Raw genomic sequence first — 13,039 nt, 5'->3', positions numbered from 1 at the left:
TCCGCTGTTGTCTCAAAGGTGTGGATCTGTATTCACGCACTGTTTACATGCCCAATAAGACTTGAAGATGATCCACTTAATAAACACTCTCCCTATTACAGACCGAGGTAGAGCTGACTGGGGGACCAAGATTGTCTCTGCTGCTGTTGAATAAAATCTGCATATCTAATCTCCTCCCATCCGTCCACAGCACTTTCACACTCCCCAATGAGCTTTTCACAGCCCTTGTTTTCCATAATCACATGGATTACATCTTAATTTACATCTCTACATTGGGAAATGGTGGTATATTATACACCAATTCTGTAGGAAAATAATGATGTTATGGAGTCAATATAAACATTATAGAAACATTAATAATTGATGATGATTGAGTGGGATTCAGGTTTCTCAGTGAGTTAATACTGATGATTAGCTATCAACTGGATAGCGTGTTTTAATAGGCTGTTGGCCTAATCCTATGGTGTTATAGTCCAGACCAGAGGACACAAAGTAGGCTGCGTCTCAAATACAGTACAGGTGCATCAAAGCTGAGACAGAGAGACTGAAAAACACCTATCTCAAGGCCATCATACTGTTAAACAGCCATCACTAGCCGGCTACCACCCGGTTACTCAACCCTGCATCTTAGAGGCTGCTGCCCTATATACATAGACATGGAATCACAGGCCACTTTAATAATGTTTACATACTGCTTTACTCATTTCATATGTATATACTGTATTCTATTCTACTGTATATTAGTCAATGCCACTCCGACATTGCTCGTCCTAATATTTCAATATTTCTTAATTCCATTCTTTTACTTTTAAATTTGTGTGTATTGTTAATTGTTAGATACTACTGCACTGTTGGCGCTGGGAACACAAGCATTTCACTACATCCGCAATAACATCTGCTAACCATATGTATGTGACCAATAACATTTGATTTGAAATGCCACCCTATTCCCTATGTAGCTCACTACTCTTGACCCCATAGTGGTCTATATAGAGAATAGGATGTCATTTGGGACACAACGACAGACCGCTAAAGCTACAGACCATAACAGAGTGATTTACAGACTGGTGGTAACCATGACAACGGTAGTTGTCTGTGTGCCCTTCACACTGTGAGGTAGAGGGACAGCAGTGACTGTCAATCACAATGAGCCCCAATCACGCCAACAACAGTAACCATGCCATTGGAGGCAATCCTTTAAATTAAACACTTCATCTAAGGCAGCGTATGCTGTCATTCCCAATTTACACACACACACACGCGCACACACACACACACACACACACACACACACACACACACACACACGCACAGCCTCAGGCCCAAGCACCAGATTGAGACCAGATTGTAATACATTTCCCAACATCCATACATCCACTACGGCAATGTGTTAATATTCAGCCCTATACGAGCCCTCTAATCACTATTCTAAATCATTTCTCCACAATAGTCTACAGAAAGGCAAACATCCAACCCCGAGGCTTGAGTAAATGTATTTTTAATTTGGGGGGGGTAAAAAAAATACCAACCCCTGGTCTGCAGCACCAAAGGCATCACGTGTGACAACATTCACATTTTAAATTAATAGTCTTCCTTTTTTATTATAACATCAGAGAATACTTCAAATGGAGGAAATAAAAATAGCAGTGAAAAAGAAAATCCCTTTGGAGCTGGACTGTCATTCATCCTGATACTCTGTTTCATATCACAGACACATCAGAACTGACATGATAGGAGCATATAACACTGGAGACCACTCAGTGTGTATGATCTACGTTTAGGCACAGTGAATACCACAGTGGGTACTGTAGATAGCTGAATGTGCATGTGTTTGTGGTGATACTCTGTGAGAGTTAACCTACCCTGCGGAGGTCTTCTTCATCTTGGCACAGAGCAGCAGGTCTGTGAAGAGGAAGACATGACGCAGCTTCCTGGAGCCCTCTGACACCTCCACCAGGAAACCATCCTTCACCAGCTGACGAGCCTACCAGGGAGAGAAACGGCATCACATCCTGTGGCACGCCCAGCAAGGGGCAACTAGCCTAGCCGTAAACATTCACTTCCCGAAAGGATACTGTAGGAGGTATAGGTCAGGGTTCAGCAATACGAAAGAACTCGCTTGTTGTCTATATTTTATGTCTTTTACATATAAAATATGTAAAATTGGAGACCTTTATCTCCCTCACCAACTTTAAACATCTGCTATCTGAGCAGCTAACCGATCGCTGCAGCTGTACATAGTCCATCGGTAAATAGCCCACCCAATTTACCTACCTCATCCCCATACTGTTTTTATTTATTTACTTTTCTGCTCCTTTGCACACCAATATCTCTACCTGTACATGACCATCTGATCATTTATCACTCCAGTGTTAATCTGCTAAATTGTAATTATTTGCCTACCTCCTCATGCCTTTTGCACACAATGTATATAGACTCTTTATTTCTACTGTGTTATTGACTTGTTTATTGTTTACTCCATGTGCAACTCTGTGTTGTCTGTTCACACTGCTATGCTTTATCTTGGCCAGGTCACAGTTGTAAATGAGTAACTTGTTCTGAACTAGCCTACCTGGTTAAATAAAGGTGAAATATATATATATTTTTAAAAACATTATCAGTGATGGCGGTGTTACAGCAAGATAATCATCAGCTAAAGTAAGCCACTCAGAACTTGAAATGCTCCCCCTCTCTATATCTGTCCATCTCTGGAGAGCCAACTAGGAAAGCTAAAATAAGGCAGAGCTAAACACGAACTGGAGTAAATCAGGAAAGCCTGAGCCAAAGAGGGCAGAGAGATTTCCATTTAACTGGTAACAGACAGACTGTAACGAATGGAGAGATGACTGGGAGGTTAAGAACTGAGCTGACAATGGAAAACGGATAGAGGAAGAGATGGCGGGAGAGAGAGATGGGGGGAGGATAGCTGAAGAGAGGGGGAAGATGGAGGGAGGAGGATAGCTGAAGAGAGGGGGAGGAGAGATGGGGGGAGAGAGAAAGATGGGGGAGGAGCTGAAGAGATGAAAGATGGAGGGAGGGATAGCTGAAGAGAGGGGGAGAGAGAGATGGGGGAGAGAGAAAGATGGGGGAGAAGAGAAAGATGGAGGGAGGGAGGGAGGATAGCTGAAGAGATGGCGGGAGAGAGAGATGGGGGAGAGAGAAAGATGGAGGGAGGATAGCTGAAGAGAGGGGGAGAGAGAGATGGGGGAGAGAAAAGATGGAGGGAGGATAGCTGAAGAGAGGGGGGAGAGAGAGATGGAGGGAGAAAGGAGAAGAGGTAAAGCGCAAGGGGGAGAGATGGTGGGATGGAGGAAGGAAGGAAAGGATATACTCAGAGAGAGAAGCATTAAGAGGAGAAAAGGCTGACATGCGGAAAACGACAGAATGAAACAATAAAGGCAGTGTTCGAAAGAGGGGGACATCAAACAACCCTGTACTGCATGCTGGGAGAGGGAGAGAGGGGAAAGATCAAAAGATGCTAGAGAGAGAGGGCGATCGAGATGAAGAGAGAGGAAGCTGGTAATGAAGAGATTGAGGATGTGGGGGTAGGAGGAGAGGACAGATACTGTGGGTTTCTCGCTGACCTCAAAACACATTTCACAAATGCATTGCCACACTTCCCCAAGGTTACAACAAGAAGTTCTGAAAAGTATAAAGTAGTCTGTGTGTGTCACCCCACCTCTCCCTTAGGCGTGGTGACGGCGGTCCTGCGGGGGTCAATCTCTTCGTTGATGGAGGACAGGAAGTTCTGGGAGATCCTCAGAGCGTCCTGCAACAGGGGGAAGTCTGGGTGGTCCTTAGGGGTGTGCTTCAGCAGGTCCTACAATAACACACAGAGCGAGAAAGACCATTAGATCCCCCATCCAAAAACAGAGAGAACCACACCCATTAAAATGAAATGTCTATGGACAGTCACTGTGCATGTGTTTTTAAACCTGTGTTGATGAATTGGACGACTTGGATGCTTCGCTAGGTTTTGTGCCACATCATTTCCTCTAATTCCTCTAATTAAAGCATATGAGAGTCTCTACTTTATTGAACCGTGGGCGTAACTAATGACTTTATTTTTAAAGTGCTACCTAAGAAACGGCTGAGACAATCTGCTTCCACATTGCAAATACCTTATTCTCAGCGTAACTAAGTTCCTTTTTTTCAGAGGAGCGTGTGAAAGAAAAGCCAATCTCTTTTCCGTTGCCTGATTTATGCCTCGTCAGCACACCTCAGTGAATGTATTCTGACAAGCTCTAGAAGGCTTGAGCTGATGTCAGCGGTATAGTACACTACCCGTCTTCCTACGTCATTAAGAGAAAAGAACACAGTAACTTTCACCGTCTGTCAGCGCCCATGGCACACTATTCCCTATATAGTGCACTATGGGCCCTGGGCAAACACTATTGAAATGTAGTGCACTAAATATGGAATAAGGGTTCATTGTGTGTTTGCGTGATCTGCTCTTACCTTTGTACCAAACCAACTGGTCTTTGTTTAGTCACAGCTCCACTAGCTTTATGGAAAACATATTCATGAAATGCACTGGAAGCGAGACTGGAGGACACGTCTAGGCATCTCCGCTTCCTCTGTTAGCGGTTTTCACTTTCCACTTGGTTGTAGCCCATCAAATTAGCGCCTATTGTTTATAACAGCATGTCATTTTGATGGACAGCACAGAGGAAAGGTATAGGCTTGGCAAATGGAACGGAACACTTACTATAAACAGCAGCAAGCAGGGTTTGACTTTGCAGGTGGATACAGATCCATGCTGCATCCTAATGACCTGCGGGGCTTTCGAGAGAGATTCTACCCAGCCCCATCACTATGTGTCTCACGACAGCACTAACTCTTAATCCTTGATAAGTATTGATCCTGTCCTATCTATTCAATCTATCTCTACGTTGCGGTCACTAATTCAATCTTGTCATTTGTCTCTGGGTGAGATCAAGAATCCTTCATGGATCTATCGAATGCTAGTCGGGACGGACAATGTACTGGTGTGTGTGTGTGTGTGTCCTCACATGAAGAACCAGCGTACTTCTGGTCACACGGTCAATCGGCTTGTACAGGAGAGCTGTGGGAAAGGACAAGAAGAGGGCACTCAGTTCGGTTTGACACACACACACAATGAAGAAAAACACGACTCAAAAAGCCTATTACACACTTGACTGGGCATAGTTTTCCTGGAGTATGGGGCAGACATTTCAATCACCCAAAACCTCAGGTGTCTGTTCCCTGCACAGACGGACACACACCTCATTCTTTCTAAGATCGGTTGTTCCTTCTCTGCTGAAAAAGGTTGTTTTCAGAAACCTTCCCACTCAATTCACATCAGGATTAACTTCCTGACCCGGTCTAAATTTCTCCATCTCACAGTGCGCCTCTCATATCTTATATCACATAGATGACAAGCGAGCCAAGGGGAATGCGGTATTTTTATACAGCAGGGGAAAGTCAATCTATCCATACAATGTGTGAGTGGTTGAGTCAAGGTCTTGGCACTTTCTATTCCAGCATGCAGTGCAGGGTTGTTTGATGTCCCCCTCTTTCTAACACTGCCTTTATTGTTTCATTCGGTCGTTTCTCACACACACACACACACACACACACACACACACACACACACACACACACACACACACGTTGGGGAGTAGTGAACTACAATTAGTTTCCACTATTCATTTAACAACATTTTTCAGTAGCTTGGTAATTGAACTATATTCAAATCTTGGTGTTTTCAGTAGTTCACATTCTTTGCCAAGCTAACGACTTGAACTACGCACCATTTTTCCAGCATCAGACCAGCTCTTGTGTTTAATAGGTTAAATTCTATATTCTGTTAACATCTGACTCCAGAGGGATCTGTCAGGCAATTTCTAGTCCATGACATTTGAGATTCAGATATGTCCATTTCCCAAAATAGTTTTGAAGTCGTGAACTACTTTTTTAACGCAACGGTAGTTAAGTAAACCATTTTTCCAAAGGGTCATTTCAGCGTAGCTGAACTTTTTCCTGTGAGAAATAATTAAACTATATTTTCATAGTCGATTCCCCAACACTGACAAACACACACAGCCATGTAGCTCAGCATCACTAGAATTTGCATGGTAACAGGGTTCACGTAATTCCTTGTCGGGTTGAGCACACTACACAAACACATGTCTCCATAGACAGCCTGTTTAACATGCAGTGAAGCTGCAGCAACCTTATTGGTTACATAGCACTTTGATTCCATTACAGATTTACTCTGTTACTAGGGAAACTGTGCCAAGCCGTGTTCACACACACAAAATGTTCCTTTGACTTCAAAACCAATTTTCAATCCTAAACTTCTCTTAATCTGTCACTCCCTCTTTCCATCTCTCTCTCTATCCCGGTTTAACTCACACTCAGGAGCCAATCCAGTTACAAACCAGATCTGTCACACTAGGCTGATTTCCCAGTAGGCTTTGCAGCTGAGAGACAGAGCACCTGGGGGCTGACAGCCAGCGTGAGACGTAAGGCAGGAGCGAGAGAGATGAAGAGAGAGAACAAAAATAGACGAGAGAGAGAGAGAGATGAAGAGAGAGAACAAAAATAGACGAGAGAGAGAGAGAGAGAGATGAAGAGAGAGAACAAAAATAGACGAGAGAGAGAGAGATGAAGAGAGAGAACAAAAATAGACGAGAGAGAGAGAGAGAGAGATGAAGAGAGAGAACAAAAATAGATGTGAGAGAGAGGGAGAGAGAGAGATGAAGAGAGAACAAAAATAGACAAAAGAGAGAGAGAGGGAGAAAAGGAAAATGAAAAGAGGGGGGGCGAGGGTGAAGGGGTAAGGCACCTTAGCTGTAGGGTACAGGCCCCTGTCGTCATGTCTACCATCTCCACTGAACATCCAAAGCCTTGGGCGTTGGTAATGAGCTGCTTGTGATCCCTGAATATACATTACACTCCACTCACTTACTATCTGGTTGAACATCACTCTGTACATCTGCAGTAGAGGCATCTGAATGTCGCTCTAATCTGCAGTAGAGGCATCTGAATGTCGCTCTCATCTGCAGTAGAGGCATCTGAATGTCGCTCTCATCTGCAGTAGAGGCATCTGAATGTCGCTCTCATCTGCAGTAGAGGCATCTGAATGTCGCTCTCATCTGCAGTAGAGGCATCTGAATGTCGCTCTCATCTGCAGTAGAGGCATCTGAATGTCGCTCTCATCTGCAGTAGAGGCATCTGAATGTCTCTCTCATCTGCAGTAGAGGCATCTGAATGTCGCTCTCATCTGCAGTAGAGGCATCTGAATGTCGCTCTCATCTGCAGTAGAGGCATCTGAATGTCGCTCTCATCTGCAGTAGAGGCATCTGAATGTCGCTCTCATCTGCATTCCCAGAGGCATCTGAATGTCCTCCTCATCTGCATCATCTGAATTCCCTCATCTGCAGTAGAGGCATCTGAATGATCGCTCTCATCTGCAGTAGAGGCATCTGAATGTCCCTCTCATCTGCAGTAGAGGCATCTGAATGATCCCTCTCATCTGCAGTAGAGGCATCTGAATGTCCACTCTGATCTGCAGTAGAGGCATCTGAATGTCGCTCTCATCTGCAGTAGAGGCATCTGAATGTCGCTCTGATCTGCAGTACAGCTGTTGAAATGATCCCTCCTTCTCCATCTCCCTCCTCCCATTCCCACCTCTGATCTCCAGTACAGCTGTTGAAATGATCCCTCCTTCTCCATCTCCCTCCTCCCATTCCCACCTCTGATCTGCAGTACAGCTGTTGAAATGATCCCTCCTTCTCCGTCCTCCCATTCCCACCTCTGATCTGCAGTACAGCTGTTGAAATGATCCCTCCTTCTCCCTCCTCCCATTCCACCTCTGATCTGCAGTACAGCTGTTGAAATGATCCCTCCTTCTCCCTCCTCCCATTCCCACCTCTGATCTGCAGTACAGCTGTTGAAATGATCCCTCCTTCTCCATCTCCCTCCTCCCATTCCCACCTCTGATCTGCAGTACAGCTGTTGAAATGATCCCTCCTTCTCCATCCTCCTATTCTCACCTCTGATTGAAATGCTAGTGATACAAGAGACAGCAGAAACCCACTGGGATCATGTTCTGATGGACTACTGATGGGGCTTCATATTCTATAACACACACTGTGTCACAGGCTGTCTACAGAGCCTCAACTGGAGCGGCGCTTATGAAAAAGCATGGATTCTCTTTCACGTTCCCCCCCTCCATTAATAATGCTCCCTGTGTTCCCTCCATCCCTCCATTAATAATGCTCTCTGTGTTCCCTCCCTCCATTAATAATGCTCCCTGTGTTCCCTCACTCCCTCCATTAATAATGCTCCCTGTGTTCTCCCTCCATTAATAATGCTCCCTGTGTTCCCCCTCCCTCCCTCCATTAATAATGCTCCCTGTGTTCCCTCCCTCCATTAATAATGCTCCCTGTGTTCCCTCCATTAATAATGCTCTCTGTGTTCCCTCCCTCCATTAATAATGCTCCCTGTGTTCCCTCCATTAATAATGCTCTCTGTGTTCCCTCCCTCCATTAATAATGCTCCCTGTGTTCCCTCCATTGATAATGCTCCCTGTGTTCCCTCCCTCCATTAATAATGCTCCCTGTGTTCCCTCCATTAATAATGCTCCCTGTGTTCCCTCCCTCCCTCCATTAATAATGCTCCCTGTGTTCCCTCCATTAATAATGCTCCCTGTGTTCCCTCCATTAATAATGCTCCCTGTGTTCCCTCACTCCCTCCATTAATAATGCTCCCTGTGTTCCCTCACTCCCTCCATTAATAATGCTCCCTGTGTTCCCTCCATTGATAATGCTCCCTGTGTTCCCTCCCTCCATTAATAATGCTCCCTGTGTTCCCTCCATTAATAATGCTCCCTGTGTTCCCTCCCTCCCTCCATTAATAATGCTCCCTGTGTTCCCTCCCTCCCTCCATTAATAATGCTCCCTGTGTTCCCTCCATTAATAATGCTCCCTGTGTTCCCTCCCTCCCTCCATTAATAATGCTCCCTGTGTTCCCTCCATTAATAATGCTCCCTGTGTTCCCTCCATCCCTCCATTAATAATGCTCCCTATGTTCCCTCCCTCCCTCCATTAATAATGCTCCCTGTGTTCCCTCCATTAATAATGCTCCCTGTGTTCCCTCCATCCCTCCATTAATAATGCTCCCTGTGTTCCCTCCCTCCCTCCATTAATAATGCTCCGTGTTCCCTCCCTCCCCTCCATTAATAATGCTCCCTGTGTTCCCCTCCCCCCTCCATTAATAATGCTCCCTGTGTTCCCTCTCTCCCTCCATTAATAATGCTCCCTGTGTTCCCTCCCTCCCTCCATTAATAATGCTCCCTGTGTTCCCTCCCTCCCTCCATTAATAATGCTCCCTGTGTTCCCTCCCTCCCTCCATTAATAATGCTCCCTGTGTTTCCTCCCTCCATTAATAATGCTCCCTGTGTTTCCTCCCTCCCTCCATTAATAATGCTCCCTGTGTTCCCTCCCTCCCTCCATTAATAATGCTCCCTGTGTTCCCTCCCTCCCTCCATTAATAATGCTCCCTGTGTTTCCCTCCCTCCATTAATAATGCTCCCTGTGTTTCCTCCCTCCCTCCCTCCATTAATAATGCTCCCTGTGTTTCCTCCCTCCCTCCATTAATAATGCTCCCTGTGTTTCCTCCCTCCCTCCATTAATAATGCTCCCTGTGTTTCCTCCCTCCCTCCATTAATAATGCTCCCTGTGTTTCCTCCCTCCCTCCATTAATAATGCTCCCTGTGTTTCCCTCCCTCCATTAATAATGCTCCCTGTGTTTCCTCCCTCCCTCCATTAATAATGCTCCCTGTGTTCCCTCCCTCCCTCCATTAATAATGCTCCCTGTGTTTCCTCCCTCCATTAATAATGCTCCCTGTGTTCCCTACCTCCCTCCATTAATAATGCTCCCTGTGTTCCCTCCCTCCCTCCATTAATAATGCTCCCTGTGTTCCCTCCTCCCTCCATTAATAATGCTCCCTGTGTTCCCTCCCTCCCTCCATTAATAATGCTCCCTGTGTTCCCTCCCTCCCTCCATTAATAATGCTCCCTGTGTTCCCTCCCTCCCTCCATTAATAATGCTCCCTGTGTTCCCTCCCTCCCTCCATTAATAATGCTCCCTGTGTTCCCTCCCTCCCTCCATTAATAATTCTCCCTGTGTTCCCTCCCTCCCTCCATTAATGATGCTCCCTGTGTTCCCTCCCTCCATTAATAATGCTCCCTGTGTTCCCTCCCTCCCTCCATTAATAATGCTCCCTGTGTTCCCTCCCTCCCTCCATTAATAATGCTCCCTGTGTTCCCTCCCTCCCTCCATTAATAATGCTCCCTGTGTTCCCTCCCTCCATTAATAATGCTCCCTGTGTTCCCTCCCTCTATTAATAATTCTCCCTGTGTTCCCTCCCTCCCTCAATTAATAATGCTCCCTGTGTTCCCTCCCTCCCTCCATTAATAATGCTCCCTGTGTTCCCTCCATGCTCCATTGTGGATGAATAAACCCTACTGCCTTGTGTGAATTAACTGAAGAATCTACATTCATTACAATGGAAATGAATGGCGACAATGGAGGAGAGTCTAGGTGTGTGTGTGTGTGTGTGTGTGTGTGTGTTATAGAATATGAAGCCCCATCAGCACATCAGAACAGGATCCCCAGTGTATTTCTGCTGTCTCTCTTATCACTAACAGTTCCTGTGTGGATATGTGAATGGTTTAACACTGCAGCTCATAGCTTTAAGGGGGACCAACGTACAAAACAGTGGGAATCACTCAGGTCGAAGATTCTTTCTTTATGAATTTAAACATACTTCCCTCTTGATGACAAAGCCTCAGGCCAATAGACTCAACCTCACTGTCCTCCACTAATTAACAGTACCACCCCCTGCTTTGAAACAGACTTCTGATTGAACAACCCTCGTCTCAGTCCCTTCATCACCAAGGACACAGTCGGTCAGGGACTCTGCAGTGCAGACAGAAGCACAGTTCAAAGTTCAGCAGCAACGCAAGGGAAGAGAGGAGAACAGAAGGGCCATGGAAGATGAGAGAAGAGGAGTGGAGGGAGGGAGGCTGATGAGGAGTGATGGAGGTGTTGCTGATTATAGAAAACAGATAGAGCTTCAAGGTCACCGTGACAACCTGACGGACAGCTCCTTCCCGGTAACCAGGGTGTCCTAGTGGGTCACAGCCAATCAGCAGTCCTGGATCTACAACACTGAGACATGACTTACATAGACATATGTTAGCCCAGTTCCCTGACTGGCATCTAGACTTGGTTACACTGATGCCAACCCCAGCCCTCACCGAGTGAGTGAGTGAGTGAGTGAGTGAGTGAGTGAGTGAGTGATCAATGAAAACTGAAAGAGGAAGGGAAAGATCAAGTATTGGAGAGAGAGAAGTGTGAGGAGAGACAGTGAGAAGGGGACAGAGAGGTGGCAGGATTATAATATATTTTTAATAAGCATATGACTAATTGTGAATATAGTCATGTCTAACATATGTATAATAAAGTCATCAGTGTTTCTCAACAGGCAGCATGGTGACCTCAACTTCTCTTGTTAACAAAGCCAGTGGTCTAGACTGTGGTCTGGTCGGTCCAACGGGGATGGGAGGGAAAGGCATGGCTGTGAGACTAAAACGACTTGGAGAACATATAGGGTGGATAGCAGAGCGCCACCTAGTACAGGGATGAGCAACTGGTTGGTGTCACACTTTTGCTCCAGCTAACACACCTGACTCCAATAATTTATGAATCATCATCTTTAGTTAAGAATGCAATTAGTGTTTACTAGGGATGTGTTTACTAGGGATGTGGGAACAGTGAGACCCCACTCCGGCCCCCGATGATTGGAGTTCCACATCCCTGACCTAGTGTAATGATTGTGTGTGTTTGTGTGAGTGTGAGAGAGACACAGAGAGAGTGAGAGAGAAAGACACACAGAGAGAGTGAGAGAGAAAGACACACAGAGCGAGAGTGAGAGAGACACACAGAGCGAGAGTGAGAGAGACACACAGAGCGAGAGAGACACACAGAGCGAGAGTGAGAAGAGACACACAGAGCGAGAGTGAGAAGAGACACAGAGCGAGAGTGAGAAGACACACAGAGCGAGAGTGAGAAGAGACACACAGAGCGAGAGAGAGCGAGGCACACAGAGCGAGAGAGAGCGAGACACAGAGAGAGAGAGCGAGACACAGAGAGAGAGAGCGAGACACAGAGAGAGAGAGCGAGACACACACAGAGAGAGAGAGACACACACAGAGAGAGAGAGACACACACAGAGAGAGAGAGACAGAGAGAGAGACACACACAGAGAGATTGACACACACAGAGAGAGAGACACACACAGAGAGAGAGCGAGAGAGAGAGAGACACAGAGAGAGAGCGAGAGAGACACAGAGAGCGAGAGAGAGCGAGAGAGAGCGAGCGAGCGAAAGACACAGAGAGCGAGAGAGAGACACAGTGAGAGAGCGAAAGAGAGACACAGTCAGAGAGCGAGAGAGAGACACAGTGAGAGAGAGACACAGTGAGAGAGAGCGAGAGAGACACAGTGAGAGAGCGAGAGAGCGAGCGAGAGAGAGAGAGACACAGTGAGAGAGCGAGAGAGAGAGAGACACAGTGAGAGAGCGAGAGAGAGAGAGACACAGTGAGAGAGCGAGAGAGAGAGAGACACAGTGAGAGAGCGAGAGAGAGAGACACAGTGAGAGAGCGAGAGAGAGAGACACAGTGAGAGAGCGAGAGAGAGAGACACAGTGAGAGAGCGAGAGAGAGAGACACAGTGAGAGAGCGAGAGAGAGAGACACAGTGAGAGAGCGAGAGAGAGAGACACAGTGAGAGAGCGAGAGAGAGAGACACAGTGAGAGAGCGAGAGAGAGAGACACAGTGAGAGAGCGAGAGAGAGAGACACAGTGAGAGAGCGAGAGAGAGAGACACAGTGAGAGAGCGAGAGAGAGAGACACAGTGAGAGAGCGAGAGAGAGAGACACAGTGAGAGAGTGAGAGAGAGAGACACACAGTGAGAGAGTGAGAGAAAGACACACAGAGCGAGAGTGAGA

The 13,039-nt window shown here is 46.3% G+C and overlaps 1 protein-coding gene across 5 annotated transcripts in view; it reads right to left on the bottom strand.

Moving 5' to 3' along the window:
• Positions 1 to 13,039, bottom strand: part of abr (ABR activator of RhoGEF and GTPase) — a 244,661-nt gene that overhangs the window by 82,819 nt on the left and 148,803 nt on the right. For all 5 annotated transcript variants that reach the window (XM_024431737.2, XM_024431738.2, XM_024431739.2 and 2 more), the window contains 3 exons: positions 5,013 to 5,065; positions 3,680 to 3,820; positions 1,863 to 1,984 (listed from right to left, as the gene is read on the bottom strand). In XM_024431737.2, the coding sequence (XP_024287505.1) occupies positions 1,863 to 1,984; positions 3,680 to 3,820; positions 5,013 to 5,065 (316 nt within the window). The remainder of the gene's footprint in view (positions 1 to 1,862; positions 1,985 to 3,679; positions 3,821 to 5,012; positions 5,066 to 13,039) is intronic.

The sequence above is a fragment of the Oncorhynchus tshawytscha genome, linkage group LG09 (assembly GCF_018296145.1).
Source record: "Oncorhynchus tshawytscha isolate Ot180627B linkage group LG09, Otsh_v2.0, whole genome shotgun sequence".
Classification (NCBI taxonomy): domain Eukaryota; kingdom Metazoa; phylum Chordata; class Actinopteri; order Salmoniformes; family Salmonidae; genus Oncorhynchus; species Oncorhynchus tshawytscha.
The sequence above is the reverse complement of the archived record's forward strand: the minus strand, read 5'-3'. Positions and strand labels throughout refer to the sequence as shown.